At 34.7% G+C, this 19,589-nt stretch overlaps 2 protein-coding genes across 3 annotated transcripts; both read left to right on the top strand.

The window, feature by feature from the left end:
- Positions 1-1,734: 1,734 nt before the first annotated feature.
- Positions 1,735-13,179, top strand: LOC111792723 (TBC1 domain family member 8B-like). Its single transcript, XM_023674287.1, has 18 exons — positions 1,735-2,048; positions 2,736-2,805; positions 2,943-3,578; positions 3,672-3,857; positions 3,949-4,062; positions 4,491-4,549; positions 4,705-4,771; positions 4,899-4,950; positions 5,061-5,153; positions 5,303-5,386; positions 5,508-5,917; positions 6,584-6,645; positions 7,715-7,784; positions 8,221-8,301; positions 8,379-8,480; positions 10,308-10,453; positions 11,049-11,166; positions 12,747-13,179. The coding sequence occupies exons 1-18, from the start codon at positions 1,996-1,998 to the stop codon at positions 12,891-12,893; spliced, it is 2,550 nt and encodes an 849-aa protein (XP_023530055.1). The 5' UTR covers positions 1,735-1,995; the 3' UTR covers positions 12,894-13,179.
- Positions 13,180-15,625: 2,446 nt separating this feature from the next.
- On the top strand, positions 15,626-19,445 carry LOC111778361 (serine/threonine-protein kinase PBL27-like). Of its 2 annotated transcripts, none has more exons than XM_023658177.1 (5): positions 15,626-15,793; positions 16,510-16,709; positions 17,619-17,808; positions 17,925-18,316; positions 18,736-19,445. In XM_023658177.1, the coding sequence occupies exons 1-5, from the start codon at positions 15,703-15,705 to the stop codon at positions 19,000-19,002; spliced, it is 1,140 nt and encodes a 379-aa protein (XP_023513945.1). In that variant the 5' UTR covers positions 15,626-15,702; the 3' UTR covers positions 19,003-19,445. The 2 variants fall into 2 exon arrangements, with proteins under 2 accessions (XP_023513945.1, XP_023514031.1); XM_023658263.1 differs by lacking the exon at positions 15,626-15,793 and adding an exon at positions 15,814-16,387.
- The last annotated feature ends 144 nt before the right edge of the window (positions 19,446-19,589 follow it).

Raw genomic sequence — 19,589 nt, forward strand, 5'->3', positions numbered from 1 at the left:
TATTATGGATGGATCACCCAGGTTCGAGTCCATATGTAGTGACAATTACTCCATGAAGATTCACTTTCATTACTGTTTGTTTCAGTGGGTTCCCTTGACCAAGCCTGACTCAACGTCAAAGCTCTGATACACATCGGGTAGAGAATTGAGGATTCCATCCAACGAGGCTTCAATGCATTAATTCTTCCTATGATGAGTCCATCTTTATTTTTGTAACAAAAAATAAATAAATAGATTTATTTACAAATGAATTAAACTTAAACATAATTATTACTTGAATTTTGTACGTACCCATGACATAAATTAGTAATATATTACATCAATCCGATAATAATTAGTTGAAACTATTTATTTGAAATATAGAGTTTAAATGGTAAATTTAATTATGAATAATGTGTCTATTTAATTGAAGAGACATGTAAATAAATTTAATTTATTTGTTAAAAACAAATATTAATAAAACATTATGCGTGGCAATAACTACCCCACTTTTATTTTTCAAATAATAGGGTAAGAAATAAATTATAAAAACCATTAATTTTTGGGGCGGGCAGTCAAATGTTTGACTTTAAGGAGAGTTAGTAATGCATTAACTATTAAGCGATGTTCAGTGTAATTTTTAAAGTTAAATGTCAATTCAAATATTTGACAACTCTATGGCCTCAAAAGTCAGTTTAATTTCAGCTATTGGATAATAACTTAATGAACGGTCACGAAATTGATCTACACTGATTGAAATTTGTGACTTGAAGTTGACATCGGAAAAGGTTTTCAACCATCTAAAAATTTAAAGTCAGTTGTAATAGTCATAGCTTTGAGGGTTATAACTGATCATCGAGTTTTAATGCATCCGAGGGCGGCATAAATGATTATGTAACAACCTAAGCCCACCACTAACCGATAATGTCTATTTTGGCCCGTTATGTATCATTGTTAGGAAGGAAGATGTGTTAAGAATGAGAAATAGAATTGGAATCGAAAGTGTGTTCTCATTTATATTCATAAGCTTTAAATGTGATACAAACTAGCCACTAATACCTACCGATAAATAAAATATAAACTAATTAAATATTAAAAATAAAATAAAATATACTATAAATCAAAATAATATATTAAAAGAATATTAAGATATATTCCATAAATAATATATTATCCAAATATTATATCTCAACAAGATGTTTCTACGCCCTTTCATTCCCCTCTCTAATCTATGTTAGATTCACAATCCACCCCTCTTTTGGGGACCAAACATCCTTATTGGCACTGCTCCGTGTCTGATTCAGATATCATTTGTAACATTTCAAGTCCACCAGTAACAGATATCATCCACTTTAGTTCGATACGTATCGTCGTCAACTTCACAGACTTGGACTGTTACAGATTTAACAGGTTCTTATATACCTGTATGCCGGAAAGGTTTAAGATATTAATATTAATTTAAATTTAATACATGGATGTCCCCGCCACTTTTTACCTCGTTGAAGAATGGGATAATATTTGTAATATAAGTAATAAATAAAATATAAAATTACGTAAAGAAATTCAGAATTGTCGGCGGTGCGATCCAGCGATCCAATGCGAAGACGGACCCGAGTCCGAATGTTCACGAGCTGACGTGTCCAAATCCAAGAAAAGCCCAGCCTACACTTTTCCCACCGGATACTGTTAAATTACCAAAAAGGACACGAAAGCCAATTCACCTAAAAAAACAAGCAGCAGTATAAATTCTCCTTGGTTTGCCCATGGCTTCGTTTCGGTCTTCATGGTTCACTATCTTGGACTCTGTGCTAAGCTACCTGAGCCACCTTCCCTAATGACGTGACGCCGATCTCGGCCATTTCCATGTGCTTCGCTCTATCTCTCTCTCACAGTTCCTTCAAGTACACCGATTCTTTCTCCCTTTCTTCCTGAATTTAGTTGCAGAAAATCCAGGAAGATCCGAGATCTTCACCTTCAATTCGGCGGGAACCTCTCTTTCTGGTTGAATCTTCACCAATGAAGGCTGCCAGCCAAGCTGCAAATCATGTCGTCGCCTTCGATCACAAGAGGTAATGTCTTCATTGATTCGGTTGAATCTTGCATCGGTTCATGTAGCTCCACGTGTGCCGAAACAATGGGAATCAATGTGTCCAGCTATCTTTTTTTTTCTCTTCGCTGCGTAGGGTTTTTTTTATACATCGTCTCTAACTGACCTAACGGATTTCAATTTGCGCAACAGTATTAAACGCGTTTTTTTTTGTTAGCTTGTTGTACCGGTGTGTTTTCCGATCGTATCGTTTTGGTTTAGCTGGATTTCTGGTTTGATTTGACGAGCATTAGTTTTAGTTTGTGAAATTTGATGTGTTTTTGGAGTCGTGGGGAAATACGCGCTTCTTGTTTTTATGAGTAATCATGTTCGAACAGTGGATTGCTTTGGTAATTATTGTCCGTTTCGGGATTCAATCTGCATAAGCGTGTAATTAGAAAGTGAAAAGTGTGATTTATTAATGTCGAACGCTATGGAAAGTGGAATTCAGCATTCAGAATATGTTATTGTCTAGTTTAAATTCCCAGTTGTTGGAAGATGAGGACAGGTAACTTAAACTGGGTTAGTCTTTGAAGTTCACTTTTGCGATATCAGCTTCTATCTTACGCCAGGCTCAGTTTTGAAATGTTGAAATTGCTTGTTTTGTCTTTCTTTTATGGAGCACTGTGTAATTTCGTGCATTGAAAAAAATTGATTGATATTGGTTCAGGGACACATACGGGTTTGCTGTGAGACCTCAGCATGTACAAAGATACCGTGAATATGCCAATATCTATAAGGTTTTATTCCATTTACAACTGTTCTTCCCGAAACATTTAACTTTTCAATTCAAGGATTTTTTCTGTTTACATTTTAAATTTGCATCCCAAAAAAATGCATATAGTGTCTGGCTCATTCAATGTGCATGTGAACTTAGGAGGAAGAGGAAGAAAGATCAGAAAGATGGAAGTCTTTCCTGGATCGTCAATCAGAGTCTGCTCAATTACTTGTTAATGATTTATCAGTGGAAAATGATAAAAAGGCATCGCATGTAGAAGTTGTCAAGGAGGAATTAGATTCTAGTATAGAGGAGGGCACTAAAGGAGAAGATCCAAACAGCCATGATTCTGATTTTGACAGTAGCAATATCGCTCAGAATGCAAATGGCTTGAAAAATGAAGACGTACTGTCAGCAAAGGGGACAAAATCTCACAAGATCCAAATATGGACTGAAATTAGACCATCACTTCGAGCAATTGAAGACATGATGAGTGTTCGTGTAAAGAAAAAGAAAGATTTATCAAATAATAATCATGACACTGGAACCAGAAAGCTGTTTTCTGCTATAGAAGAGTCTAAATCACCACGTGGAGTGTCTGAGGAAGACTCTGAGGATGAGTTTTATGATGTGGAAAAGTCTGATCCAGCACAGGAGGCTCCTTCAAGTGACAGTGTCAATAGCCATGTGGTGGGGATTCCGGCTTTTTTGTTGCCTGTCGAATCTTCATTTCCATGGACAGAGGAGCTTGAGGTCCTTGTGAGAGGTGGGGTACCAATGGCTATTCGGGGCGAGGTGGGAATTATCTCTTGATCTTACGTTATTAAGTATCAATGGGTTCTTCAGTCTACTAAAATTCTCGTTTCCTTTTTGTATGTGCAATTTCAGCTTTGGCAGGCTTTTGTGGGTGTTAGAGCAAGGAGAGTTGAAAATTATTACACAGATCTCCTAGCCTCGGAAACTATTTCTGAGAACAACGTGGAAAATCCTAGTCTTCAATCAGACAGCTGCAGCAACGGATCATCTGCTGACTCTGTGTGTATAACTGAGAAATGGAAAGGGCAAATTGAAAAGGTTTTTGCATTGTCCTCAGTCCCTTTTTTTGTTTGTTTGAGTTTTTCTTCATTTAGTTTGTTTAAAAACCCAGCCCATCTTCTGAATGCAGGATTTGCCTCGTACTTTTCCTGGTCATCCTGCTTTGGATGTGGATGGTAGAAATGCATTAAGGCGTTTGCTGACTGCATATGCTCGTCATAATCCCTCTGTTGGTTATTGTCAGGTAATTATTTAAAATGCAATTTTTTACTTTTATGAGTTTCAATAGGGCAGTAAAACTCATGAAACTTTTAGACGTTGCTAAGTAATGCTCAATATTTTTATTTTTATTGTATATTCAGATTTGATATCCTATATAGCTGCATTGTTTGTGCTGAAAAATCAACAAATTAACATGATATTTAAGAGTTTTATAGGGTAGGCTCCAAATGTAATGATTCTCATCGAGACAATCTTTGGCTATTCTAATTCACAGAAGACTTATAGGAACTGATGCTATATTCATTTAAAAGAAACAAATAGGGATGACAATTTGAGAGACCTTAGTAGCTCAAATTTGTTTTGGGAAATTTTGCCAACTCGTGATGTTTCATTTCATGTTCTTTCTCTCTGGCCTACATCTTGATGGTTCAGATTTTTATCTGTCTTCAGGCCATGAATTTCTTCGCTGGCTTATTATTGCTTCTCATGCCCGAAGAAAATGCTTTTTGGTAAGCTTTCATACTTCTGACTAATTTCATTGGGGGACATAGTAATATTTTTCTAGAGGAATACATAAACGGTGCTGCATATGGAGTTTTTTAAAGATTTTAATTTCTTGTCAATCTGATTGGCTATCCGCTTGCATTTTCTATAAATCTTTTAGGACCTTAATGGGAATTATCGATGACTATTTTGATGGGTATTACTCCGAGGAAATGATTGAATCTCAAGTATGTTATCTATTTAAGTTATTGGCTATGCTAATATCTTTTTTGACTTCACATTTATTCTACAAATTTTACAATACGTAGTTGGTTGAATACTAACGGAAATTTTGATGCTTCCTCTTTTTATTAGGTAGATCAACTTGTATTTGAGGAGTTGGTGCGTGAGAGATTTCCTAAAATGGGTTTGTATATCGATGTTATTTTTTCATTGATTTTGAATGCAACAAAGTATCATTTATGTTAAAGGTTGTCTGAGTAATTAGTTTTATTTATTTATTCTTTTCTTCTGCAGTCAATCATCTAGATTACCTCGGAGTGCAGGTGGCATGGGTTACTGGGCCGTGGTTCCTATCCATATTTATGAACATGCTGCCATGGGAAAGTGGTCAGATTTTGTGCTGTATCTTTTTAATTGTTTTTCCTTCTGGTGGTGCAATATCTTGCTGACACCTGCTCACATTGTTATTATTTAATTATACGGGCGTTCCATGAAGTTGCCTGTCATCTCAGCTTTTCCCTTTTTTCTGATTTCAGTTCTTCGAGTTTGGGATGTTCTTCTTTTTGAAGGAAACCGTGTCATGCTTTTCAGAACAGCACTTGCACTCATGGAGCTATATGGTACTGGATGAAAGCAATTGCTTTATATTTATCATTTGTTTGTTTGTTCATACAACAGCTTGTACTCTATCATAGATTGTTATGCTTCGTGAAATTTCATTTGGTCCTCAGTTACTTGTAGGCCCTGCTTTGGTTACTACAAAGGATGCTGGAGATGCTGTGACTTTGCTGCAGTCACTTGCTGGCTCAACATTTGACAGCAGCCAACTTGTATTGACTGCTTGTATGGGTTTCCAAAATGTTAATGAAACTAGATTAAGAGAGCTGAGAACTAAACACAGACCAGCTGTAGTCACTGCTATTGAGGAAAGATCTAAGGGGCTTCGTGCTTGGAAGGATTCTCAGGGTTTAGCTTCTAAGCTTTATATTTTTAAACATGATTCGAAATCAACTATTACAGAAACAAAGAACAGTTCCCAAATAAATGGTGATTTGTCGCGTTCAGAGTCAGGGTCCACCAATGCCGATGAAATTCTTATTTCATTGGCTGGGGAAGATGAGGTTGATGCTGTTTCCAATCTTCAAGATCAGGTTGTTTATATGTTGCCTTTTATTTTCAGCCTCTCCTGGTTTTAAAAAATTAATGTTTCATGACATTATTTTTAAGCTGGTAATCCTAGTGATTTATGTTCACAAACTGCACCGGTTTTTAATTATTTATGATATGGGAATATGATTTAACTTTTAATTAGTTTAGGGTCATTATAATATTGATAATAACCGAATACCTGATTCTGTCACTCCAACATCATGGTGGTTTTCTAAGTTGAGTATTTTCACCAGATTTCCGGCGGCCACAGGCTTATGAATTAGAATATGTGAATTTTGTTTAATAACTGGAAGAGCTAAAGTAATCAGCTTTTAGACTCCTCAGTTATTGTTACTGTAGCACTATACTGTGCTTTTTCTGTCATATAGTTCAAAATATGGGCTTTTAACTTGTTATCCGAATAGGGAAATCATGTCCCAAAAGACATGCTAGTTAGTCACAACTCACGAGATTGTTCAAAGGTTCTGGATTTTGCCGTAAGATTGTTTGCTCTTGTTAATTCCATGCATAGAGTTTTTTGAATCAGTAGTTTGAAATGATTTTATTTCCACAGATAAAATTTGACTAATATTTTTTGTTTCAAAATGTAGTTAATAAAAGAACCTTTATTGCTAGCTTTTACTTGAACTTTTACCAATAACATGCAGGTAGTGTGGTTAAAGGTTGAATTGTGTAAATTGTTGGAGGAGAAGCGATCTGCTATTTTAAGGTACATATTCTTTATTTAATTTAGCTTTTTATGGCTGATGAACGCTCACACATCTTTCTTCATGACTCCATTACAATTTTTAATGCTGCTGTGCTGCTTTATGGTAGTAATGGCGTAAAACATAATTGAAAATGAGCTTTCTGTGATGGACGATTATGAAATCTAATGTATGCCTAGTTATTCTAAACCATCATTGAATAAACTACTTTACGACTTTATCATAAACTTCTTCTTTTTAAGTTAATTCAACTAGAACAATAAAGAGCTTTACGGATGTAAAATAAAAAGTCCATGAAATATGCATTGCACGGGAATGCTAACTAGTATATCACTAGCAAGAAATATGTAGAGAGAGAAGGTGCTTATAGAAGATGGAGTGACGAAGAAGTGCATGTAGAGAGAGATTAATGAAAGGAAGTGTATGTACAGAGAGCGATTGGTGAAAGAGTGTATAAACACTTGGGCATGCCTAGGTGGGAAGCAAAGTGAGTGAATTGCCCCCTTCAAGATGTTCGGCTCACAACCTTTTAAACAATCTGTATTTTCAGTTTGCTTCGTAAAAATTAGTTGGGATGCTAGAAAATTATGAATTCAAAGCTAACGAGAGAACCATGTAAAATTTTTGAGAGGAAGTGTGTGCGGAGTGAAATTTAAGGAAAGAAAATGTCCACTAAAAAGGGTTAAATGATAAAGTATTCAAGTCCTTTTTTTTTCAAAATACTTTTACGTGTTCTTGGTTTCCTTAAGATATAGGTGTTCCTTATTTTTTCAGTAAAACGTAAGTATTCTTCTAGAAAATACTTGCAAGCCACTTCATAAGGTTAAATATTTCAAGTAATTCAAAATGAATTTGCATGAGAAGAACCTTCAATGTCCTATGTCAAGCACTCCGATCAGTAAAAAAGAAAAAAGGTCCCGAAAACAGGTAGAGTGATAGTTTTGTCACAATGGTGTTCATAATACAGTTTTAGTGGTTCTGTAGATGACAGTTGGATTAATTACCTTTGCACTCAGTCTATTATATTCCTTATTTTCACAATTATTCATTACCTTTCTTCATTTTTATCAGAGCGGAGGAACTGGAGACTGCTTTGATGGAGATGGTTACGCAGGATAATCGTCGGCAGTTGAGTGCTAGGGTATATTTAACATACCTGAAGACTTAAGTTCTTTCCTTGCTTCCAACATGTTAAGCATCTCACGCTGTTGATTGAGAATTTATGAATTAACCTTGCGTTGACTTTCCTTGATGAATATAGCTATTAACTGGATTATTTATGGACGATTCATTACAGCATCTTAGATGAGGTGGCTTTAACCATTTTACTGCTTAGAAATTTTCAGTTCTTGTTCCTTTTCCGTTTGTTATTAATAAATATATGTGAGTAGCCTGCAAGTCATGTGTAGGAATTTTATGAATCAATGCACCTTGAGCGGATATAATTTGAAAAAAAGCTTATAAGAGAAATGAGTTATTTGAGTATGGTCCAGAGAAAATACCCAAACAGGACATTGGTATTTACTTGTAGACATCTCTGAAGATCTATTTGTTTGAGGAACTGCACTGATGCGCAGGTTGAGCAATTGGAACAAGAGGTTGCTGAGCTGCAACAGGCTCTTGCCGATAAACAGGAACAGGAAACTGCAATGCTTCAGGTTTGTTTCATTATTATCCTTTTCTCTGTAATTTTGATTATCTTTCTACATTTATGAGGATCCGTGCTTTGTTTTAGGTCTTGATGCGGGTTGAACAAGAGCAAAAACTCACTGAAGATGCACGAAGATTTGCTGAACAAGACTCTACCGCACAAAGATATGCAGCTCAAATGCTTCAGGTTACCTCTTGTTAATCACTTTATCTATATTTAATCCTTCAATGTCGGGCTTTCATGCATGTCCGAGATTTGTGATAAAGTTATTTTTGAGAGGGAAAAGAAAAAGATAAAATCCTCTTGAGCACCAGGCAGAACATACATAATCCATGTATATTTGTATATATATTTTGAAACAGAAAAAAGAAAATTCATTGAATAAAAGAAAATAGGCTAATGCTCAAAGAATACGAACTCCACAAGGGAGAGAAATTCAAAGTAAATCAAATACAAAGAACACAATCCAATTAAACAAACTTCTTGAAACGAACACCAACGAAAGGCTTGGCAAGAGAACACCAAGAAGAGACCTCTTCCCTTTAGAGCTCAAAGAAGGCGAAGGGGCAAAATTATTTTACTCAAGATGGACGCCAACTAACAACTACCTCGTGGAAAACTTCATTCGGGGTTAGAACAAAAAATGCTTCATGCATGTCGATGTGCTCCTCAACCACTAGCTCTTCTTGCAAGGGACCTTTTAAATGCTATTCATGCAAAGAACTTGCAGTAACTACCTCGTGGAAAGGCTCTTCGAGCCTAAAACCTACCTTGTCAAAAAGTTGTCCTTCTGGAGATTTAGAGAACGATGATGACTATTCTCTATGCTGGAACAATAATTTTACACTATCACAGAGAGGATTAGTTTGGATTCAATCATTGGTTTTGGCAACGAAATGTATTATGCCAAATGGCTGTCATGCAATGAAATGTAGTTGTCATGTGTGAAAATAGTTGGGCAATGAAATGTAGTATGGCAAGTGGTTTTCGTGCTAAAATAGGGGGAGGGGCACACTAGCTGGTCTGGTCGCCCACAGATATAAGAAAAACATTGGTATGGATGGATTTGTGGTACTAGAAAAACAGATATGAAAGGAAAAAAAAGAGGTATTTGCAGCAAAAAAGATTGCGCACTTTCCAAAATCCAGTTTGCAGGGGAGATAATTTCAACGATATGAATGAGAGTCAATGTCATCTATTCCTCAGTCTCAGCCTCTAAGTAAAGTCCGCTTAAAAAGGGCATACGCCTTTAGAAAAGACTGCTGAATGGTCCTAAATAGACCATTAATCTTCTCAGGATCTAATTTTTACCCCTTTACCCTATCATGTCCCAATAAGCTGTTGGCATATTGAGATTTATTAGGTTAGTAGGTTTAGTTGTTTCCCAATTCACTTGATATTACTTTTGGCATCACACCACCCAAAGACTTTCTGATCCTTTTTTCATTTTGATGAGCAGTTTGTAAATGGGGAGAGGTTTTGTTTGAGATAAGCACTTTTAATCTGCCAACTTTACAGGGTACCTTTTCCACTTAAAATGTTTATAAGAATTCTGTCAGTCACTGAGGCCAAAAAGCAACGGATCTATCACCCATGGGAAGTTTAAGGTAAGTCGAAGGTCAGCTTTCTGCTGTACAATCTAAAGGATATGCCATATGGTTGACTTCTCTTGGATGTTGATGATGAGGGCAGTTTAGTTGTTTAGTGAAACCTATATTGAGTTCACAAGTCTTGAGAAACTTTAACCAATTGAGAAGATTATCACTGAAGGATTTAACTCCATTTATAAGCTATGAACTACAGGTTTGGCTTAGCCTTGACAAATAAAGGGCATAAATTAGGTTAGAGGATTGTAATTTTTCATCCCGTAGTTGTATTATGACAATGTTTACTGCAAATTAGTATTTATTTTAAATTTAAAATTCAGCATTAGGTTTAGGTGAAGACTTCTGGTTATGAGCTATTGGATCAATTGCTTCTGTCTGATCTTATGCTACGACTGTGTTTGTGTAGGAAAAATACGAAGAGGCTATTGTTGCACTTGCAGAAATGGAGAAGAGAGCAGTTATGGCAGAATCAATGCTGGAGGCAACCTTACAGTACCAATCTGGCCAACTCAGAGCACAGCCTTCCCCCAGATCTGTGCATTCTTCTCCCAGGTGTGTAATCAACTTTATTTAAAATCCCCTTTCTCAGCCGCCCTGGTTCCAGCTTATCAGTGTTTCTGAAAATGAATTGAAAGTCCTTTAGTCTGTTTAAATTGGAATATTTAATTGCTAATCTCTTTTTGTAACTTCATTTTTTGGCTCTTGGGTTTCATCCATCGTTTTGTAACAATTCATCAAACAATCAACTACAGGTCTCCTCTATAATAAATAAAAAGAAAGAATATTAATTGCTAATCCAAATTATGGGAAACAGTAGCTCTATTAAGTTTGTCTCAGAATTTATTGGTTTTCTTTTTTTTCCCATAATTTCTTCTCATAGACTGTTCATATGACCAAGTGTACTAAAATTATTATTACTAGTACTATATTAGTATCCATCATCTTGGCTTTCTATAAAGTTGGTGGTAAATAATTTTGGGTTTGTAGTATGAGAAAAAACTAAAGCATGGCAGAAGAAAAGGTGTTCATTTGTAAAACTCGTACTAACATTTTTGGGGCGAGCCTGTGATCTTTATTTATTTTTTGCACTCATTTTTCTTCTGTAATCAATCTAAATTTTAAATTAAAATGAGGGTTTATTTTTCAGATCTTTGCCATCGGACTCTTCATTACGAAGCAGCCAGGATTCAGCACAGGACTTCCCTGCAAGAAAAGTAGGTTTGCTTGGTCGACCATTTGGGTTTGGCTGGCGTGATAAAAACAAGGTTACCACCTAATTTCCTCTTACTTTTTTATAGATGTTTATTCTCCTCGAAGTATCTAATCCTCATTTACTACAAATTTATAGACTTGTAAAAAGTTGCAAATTGAAGACTATTTCGTTCTCTCTAATAATATTCCCATATTTTACGAAATCCCTTGATTAACTTCAACCGTAAATTTAAATACTAAAATTTTTCTTATTCAATTTTCATACATCTTTTAAAAATAAGAAAATAAAAGTAGAGATGTTATCTTTAATTCTAAAAATGTAAAATGACATGAAATAAAATATATAATTCACAACTTTCTCTCTCAGTAAACTGCTTTCATTAAGAAGAGAAAGGATACAAAAACACAGGCCACCACCAAACACAGGAGCTGCCAAAATGTAATTACAAGAAAGGATAATAATTGTTGGCAATCAAAGAAAAATTCTTTATGGTTGATAGACTGCTCTATAAAAATAAGTGCAGAAGAAAGGGCTGGGAAAGAGAGAATGTTTGCCCGAATGAGCTTCAAAGGAAGAGCCTTTTGGGTCAAGGTTGATCGTAAGACTATGATTACAAAAGAATAAATAGTTTTTTCCTTGGAGTTCTACATGAAGATGCTAACTTATACTATTTGAAAAAAAAAAAGATGTTCTTTTTTTTTTTTCTTTCTTTAATCTCATTTCTCCCTTCCCAAATAAGCCACATAATAACTTACGAAGATAATTCCTAAGAACCCAAGCTTTATCCTACCAGCCTGTGAGGGCTTCTGATAGCCAGGCATCAATAAGTTCAGGTGTTTTTTTAGACAAAAGAGGACATAGTTATTGGGAAATATCTTTAGGAGCTTCCCTTGAATGTTAAGGCAAGAGACCATAGAAATATCTTAACCTTCTTGGGGACATTAAACTTCAAATTTTGTTAAGGACGTAGTCTTTAGCTTGGCTCAGGTCTCCGTAAGCTTGAGCAAATCTGATTATTAGTGAATGGATCTAATGGACGAAACGACTGAACCACCTTGACTTGGCTAGCTCCTAATTGAACAAAATCTCTGAAAGGGCGCTCAGCTGCCAATTTCTCTATCAAAAAGACCTCTTTTGATATCCAACCTTTATTCTTGTTTTTTTTTTAATAAGAAATCGAGCTTTCATTGAAAAATGAAAGAATGTACAAGCTCGTTCTGATTAGTCCTGGCCATATACTTGACTTCTTTTTGGAATCTTTGTGATATTGACTTTGTCGTGTGAATTAGGCATCAAGTTCTTCAATGAGTTGTTTGGAGAAAATTTTTTTAATGGCATACTTCCTATTCAAAATAGGTCATGGGGTGCACAACTGAGGCCCCACCCTTAATAATATCATTTGTTATCTGCTCTTTGAACTTAAACTTTCTTATTGCCGGACTATCAATTTAATTCTTTCCAATTATTATTTTGGTAGATGAATAGACTCTATAACTAGTTTTACCCAACTGCAAATGTGTATTAGTATGCATGTATGTTCGTATCTATGAACTCGACGCAACGAAAAGTAATTCTCCTTTAGTTATCTTCAAACCTAATGATCTAACATCGTGCCCGCTCCATGCCCCACAGGGAAAACCATCCAATCTTGAGGACCCAAATGATGGAAGCAAGACTACCGAGGAGGAAACTACAATCCAGAAAAAAACTACTGAAGAAGAGGCGCAAAATCCAGGCGTTGAGGAGAAACTCACCAACGTCCTCCACGACAAGGAGTAAAACTCGCATTTTGAATATGGTACTCGTAGTATATACAAATTCCAATTCACCATTATCTTGAAGTCGCATTTTCTGTATCTGTATATCAATTCAAGCAATAGTTTTCAAGGTTCGTTTCTCTCCGTTTGTTAATTAAGCATGGAAATAAATATCAGGTAGAACCTATTTTTTGGTTGATTCTTTGTTTGTTGGTTATGTTATAGGATAATAATTGTGTAATCTTTGTATCAAAAATCTTGTCATGGCTCCTATTTAGTAACTGCCTTTTGAATTAGGCCTTCATGGACATAAATTTCTTACGTCTTTCTTTAGCTACCACTTGATCATACTATATTTGGTTGTCAAGAAACTGTTATATTCTAGGTAGGCGGCAATCATGGACTGAACTAGTTCTCTCTAAATCTTCTATTATTATCATGATTTCTATCAATCACTAGGTTAACCTTTGATGGTTAAAATGATTTTATTCCAGATTAGTAGATCAGAGAGATTGAGTTTAAGACAATGTGTCTACTTGGAATTGAATATTCTATGAGTTACCTTGACAGCCTAATGTAGTAGAAGAGGTGGATGTCTCCTTGACAGCCTAATGTAGTAGAAGAGGTGGATGTCTCGTGTGAATAAATGAGGTATGTACAATCTTATCCAACACTCCCACATGGATCAGGATGAGGATGAATTGGACATCTAAGTTAGTGAATTAAATTCTACAACATTATAACATTAACATAATGTTGTAGACTCTCCATAACGCCTTGCCCCATTGACGGCCTTTTTACTTTACATATTGAATGCTCCTTCTCATAATTCAAAGGTTAGCGGCTGAAAGTAAAACTAGGCACCATCCCAATTGGCTGTGACGTTTTAGTGTACTATGATTGGTTGGTGACCTAAAACACTGTTTGTTGCCATTTGGCAACAGTTGGCAGTGCCATTTGCAGCTTGAGTCTATACTATAAATCTAGACGACCTCCATAAGGGCTATTTATAGTAAAATAGTTATGGTTGGAGCTTGGGGACCATTTTGAGTAGACTTTGTTTAATGAATTTTGAATTATTGTCAAGTAATTAGTGGTATTTTGTTGGTTAAATTACACATTTATTTTATTGGTTAAATTTAACCAAATTTATAATTTAATATATTTTTTATTGTAATGTTGTACAGACAATTGTTTTTTTTTTAGGTTGTTTCCTATTTTGACCCATCCAAAGCCAGCCTCCTTCCAACCGTACAAAACATGTTATTTTATTAGTAATGTTTCTTGGGGGTAGATTGGGTATTTAAAATTTGAGATTAGGTATTAAAAATTCGAGATTAGGTACTCAGCAAATTTGTTATGTGGATTCCCGACCATATTATATATTTTATACCGCATATTATAAACGATAAAAAGTACAAATTAAATATGGAGATATTTTTAATCTTTGAACTTTTTTTTGTAAACGACTAATTAACTTTTAGTTTTTATTTTTTTTATTGCGTAACAATTTAATTTATAGACTTTAATACGTTATAAATTCTCTACATTTTAAAAGTTGTAATAATTTAATCCTAAAGTCCTATAAAAAAAATTAGGTGTCGATTTCTATTATGTAACAATTTGGTCTTATAGTTTACAAACACATCCATCTTTATTCAAATTTTCATTATAGAGATTAAAATTTTAAAATATTGATATTAAATTATTACAAATAAATTATTTAAAAAAAAATGAATTGTTGGCTATATGTGATATTTATTTATTGATAATGATTTTTGTAATTAAAAAAGAGAGATTAAATGCTTTTGAGATACATCCACGGCAACTATACGGTAATGGTAAATTTCAATAATTCCTTGGCTCGACTAAGATATAAATTATGCTCTTCTTTTTCATACATTTATTTATATTCATAAGAATGCATTTAAGTCATTTTCGTAAATAATGTATATTATTATTATCATCATCATTATTATTATTATTATTAAATGAAAGTCAAAATTACAGGTTTAGCATTTTCAATCCTTGCTATGGCGGTTTGAAGGTATTATTTAGATGAACAAATTTTTTATAAATATTTATGGCTGATATTATTTGTAAAGCTATATTTTAAGAATATAAAATTGAGAATAATAGTACAAATAATTCTCTCCTCATATTCTCTTGTCACTATATGAAGCATTTCGACAAAAGCTCTACAATTATGAAATAAATAAATAAATAAATAAATAAATATATATATATATATATATTCTTTTTTGTTCATAGCATATTAACTGTAATTGACTTGTATTATATTAATTACTTTTACATATTTCCATAAATAATAAAAATTGATTTAATTACCAAAATAAGCATTGTTGAGGTTTAAATTGATTCAATTAAAATAAAGTTTTATTAGTATTTTTTTTTTATATTCTAGTTTAATTTTCAAACGTTTAATTTTGCGACTAACCATGTTCTTACAATTTTAATTTAATATTTCAAAGATTTTTGTTTATCAAATTATATAAATTATTTATGACGTAATATAAAATTTAAGGGTTGATCAGACTATATTTTAATTTTTTTTCGAGTCATAAAAAATAAATTTGTAGTTTAATTTTAAAAGAACAAAAATCCGTAAAATTATAGGACGTTTCTGAAAATAATAATAATAATAATAGTAATAATAATAATAATAAATAAAACAAAATAAAAGAAGCCTGGTAAGAAAAGAAGAAGATATATACCGGGAAGAGTGTTGAGTTTTAACCTTCTCTGTGGACTACGGTGATACTCTCTGTGAGCTACGAGAGAGGGAGAGAGAGAGAGAGAGAGAATACGCCATGGGATGGTTTCTCTGTTCTGGAAGTTCAAATAAGAAGGAGAAGAAGCAGCAGATTCGCAAGGAAGACGATCTGATCCCATCAACTTCAGGTAAAAGTTTATGAACATTGTTCAGCAATCTCTCGCTCCCATTTGCTTCAATTGGAGAATCTACTGAAGTTTTTATGTAAATGTACACTGCGGAGTTTAGCTTCCTCAACTTTTGATTTAGAATCCTTCGGCAATAGCAATGGTCCTGCCATTTTCGGGGATTAACTAGGATTTCGAATGGGGTCTTCTTTGTTTTTTCGAGCTTGTTTTTGTTCATGAGGTATTGGGGTTTGTTTTCAGCTTGAATTGAGTTAAACAAAGCGGATTTGTTCTTGAGTTTTTTTTTCCCCTGTAGAGCATTGTTGGAGGCTCTTTGAATTGGTTTGAAACTTTAATTTCTCTTAGCGGATTGTGGTTTTTTTTTTTTTTTTTAGAATTCCAATTTCGATTTTCTTTTCCGTTGATGCATCAATCTTTTCATCTTGGATTGTTGGACTGTTAGATGTCATCTTGTTTAAGATCAGGCTGTCTTAAAATACCTCCTGTTTTCTTTTTTGGGAAAAATAATCCTATTGTTTGCAAGTATTCTGGTCTCTCATGAATGCAGCTAATGCTGATGACGGATGTCATTTCCTACCGTTTCCTATTAAATATGTGAGAATCATTCCATGTTACCTGTAATTTCTTTTTCAATGATGATCGTTTATTTTAATTATCAAAATTTCCTTTTGATTCCTTTGCAAAACTTTTTACTGAACATTATGTTTTATATGCAGAAAAATTGATGGTAAAGGGGTCGTTTAATGGGAAGAACGAGGCTCTAAAAGATGGAAGTTCTGATCAGATTTCAGCACAAACAATTACATTCTCATTCCGAGAGTTGGCTGCTGCAACAAAGTATTTTAGAGCAGACTGTCTTTTAGGTGAAGGAGGTTTCGGTCAAGTATATAAAGGACGACTGGAGAGCATAAATCAGGTAGATTTTAGGTTTTCTTTTCTTCAACGGAGTAAACGTGACAATGATCGAGTTTTTAGTACCTTAAACTCGCATCATTTGACACATTCCGCAACACACACGTTCTTAAGTCAAGTTTGTTTTCACAAGCTTAATGTTCTATTGCTTTATTTCTTCATCCGTGAAGTCGGTATTGGGTATCTCTGCTATCTATGCTGCAAGATTGAACAATCCTAAAATGTTTAGCTATCTTATGCCATAGGATGCAATTTCGTGGAAACATTTCTTACCAATATAGCTGACCTCACTCGTATCAATGTTGTTATTTTATCATCAGCCAGTAATTTGCATAATGAAGATAGCTCAGTTAGCATGTTAGCAGTAACTTTGCACCCCTTCCCCTTTCCATTGATCTTATTGCAGCTCATATTGAACATTATGATGATCTAGCTAAGATAAATATGGTTGAGATTATTAAATCATTCTATGATTATTCATTCTTCGTTATGAGAAACAATTGAAATTTGTATCTTGAATATACTTATAAAAACTGTCAGAAGAAACGTAGTGATTAGCAAAAAGAATTTCTTTTGTTGACTTACTCATTGCTAAAATCATCCATTCGACTTTTGAGCCTGCGAATTTGTCATAATATATGTTTGGCATTGTTTATAGCTAACTAATTAAATAGGAAGGAATAAAGCTGTAAAGTTGTGTACTCTCTCTCTCTCTGTCTCATGCACCTAAGGCACAGATAACAAAATCTAAAGAAAAAAGGAAATGGACCAAATAAACAATTTACTGTTTTTGTTTGAAAGCCTTTATTTAAATTACTGCACGGTTTTGAATTTCTACACTCGTTCGTTGCTGGGACATGCCTTGGTGGGTGGTGCTTGAAGGTTCTGATCTTTATTCATCTGTTGAGTACAGGTAGTTGCCATCAAGCAACTTGATCGAAATGGGCTACAAGGAAACAGGGAGTTCCTCGTTGAAGTACTAATGTTAAGCCTACTCCATCATCCAAATCTTGTTAATTTAATTGGCTATTGTGCGGATGGTGATCAGAGACTTTTGGTTTATGAATACATGCCATTGGGATCTTTGGAAGACCATCTACATGGTTTGCATCTATCACATTGTCCATTATCTTCATTTTTCAGTCATCTTACCCTTCTGAATACTTCTTTAATCTTGTTTCTTTTGAGGTAATGACATCGTCATAAAATGCTTTGCCAGATCTTCCACCCGATAAAAAACGACTTGACTGGAATACAAGAATGAAAATAGCTGCTGGTGCTGCAAAGGGCTTAGAGTATTTACATGACAAAGCTAACCCCCCAGTTATATATCGTGATCTGAAATGCTCTAACATCCTGCTCGGTGAAGATTACCATCCCAAGTTATCCGATTTTGGCTTAGCAAAATTAGGCCCCGTGGGGGATAACACTCATGTGTCCACAAGAGTGATGGGAACTTATGGATACTGTGCTCCTGAGTATGCAATGACTGGCCAGCTCACTTTAAAATCAGATGTTTATAGCTTTGGAGTCGTTCTACTTGAAATTATTACTGGCAGAAAAGCGATCGACAATTCAAGAGCCGCAGGGGAACATAATTTGGTAGCATGGGTAGAAATCCATCCTCTTTTTTCATCTTCAGTTATCCAGTTCATGCCTTCCAATTTTACTTTGTTACATCAGTAAAATATATCGTGCTAAAGATCATGAAGGCAGCAACATTATTATTATGATTTTTTTTTTTTTTTTTTTGTTTCTGTCTCCTCTACTCTCTGGATGATCATAACTTGTAAGAAGCTGAACCATGATTGTCTGCTGTCATTTGTTTGAGTATTCATTTAGAGATCTTGAATTTTGTGGATCTGGCTTTCTTCTGTCAGTTCTTGAGCTCTATCTTTGCTGCATTTTCGAATACGATTTATGTCAGATGATATGATTTCCTACGAGAGTAGTTATTTATACGTCCCGTAAGAAATATGGGAAAGATCATATATTTATAGTCTGAAAAATCTTACTGTTCTTCATCTCAGGCACATCCCTTATTTAAAGACAGAAGGAAATTTTGGCAGATGGCTGATCCATTGCTCCAAGGACAGTACCCAGTCAGAGGCTTATACCAAGCTCTTGCAGTAGCTGCAATGTGTGTTCAGGAACAGCCTCATATGCGACCCCTTATTGCCGATGTCGTCACAGCCCTGACATACCTTGCCTCCCAAAAATTCGATCCCGAACCCCAGACAGTTCAAAACACTCACAGTAGCTCGTCCACGCCTAGATCTTCTAGAAGAGAACTGTGAATTTGTTCAGACAAGAAGCTAGCATGAAACCAACCAATATGTTCAAAATCTAATCATCTGATTGTTGCAATCTTCATAACCCCTTCTCAGCTTTCTCTATGTTTCCATGCTCTGATGCGATGAACGAGTACACAGACATGTCTCATGGTGTCTGTTTATTAACCTCTTCTAAGCTGCAGTTGCATACCGGATAGCTCCTCCTCTACTCCCAGGTTTTGATCTCCTCAGAAAACTTTTAATTCTTTTGTGATAATTTTTATAATTTATTCTTCCTCGCCTGCTTCAATCCGTTTGCTTCTCCACCTCCCCTCTCCCTTCTGTTTATTTTGCACAAGATTCTTTATGTACAATTGAGCTTGGTGTTTTTTGTATCTATATAGAAATAGATCTCTGCTTCAAGGATTGGAGCAGAACTAATAGATGGGACACAATTTCTCCCTTGATCTGTCTTGTTTCCAAAGCTTTTATGATTATTTTTTTTACTTGGTTCTGTGATAGATGGTTTATTTTTAGTTCAACAAATGTAGAAATGAGAGATCGAGGCTCTAATTAGTTCAAATGGATGCTGTTATTACGTGTTTTGAAGC

Source organism: Cucurbita pepo, chromosome LG01, assembly GCF_002806865.2.
Source record: "Cucurbita pepo subsp. pepo cultivar mu-cu-16 chromosome LG01, ASM280686v2, whole genome shotgun sequence".
Taxonomy (NCBI): domain Eukaryota; kingdom Viridiplantae; phylum Streptophyta; class Magnoliopsida; order Cucurbitales; family Cucurbitaceae; genus Cucurbita; species Cucurbita pepo.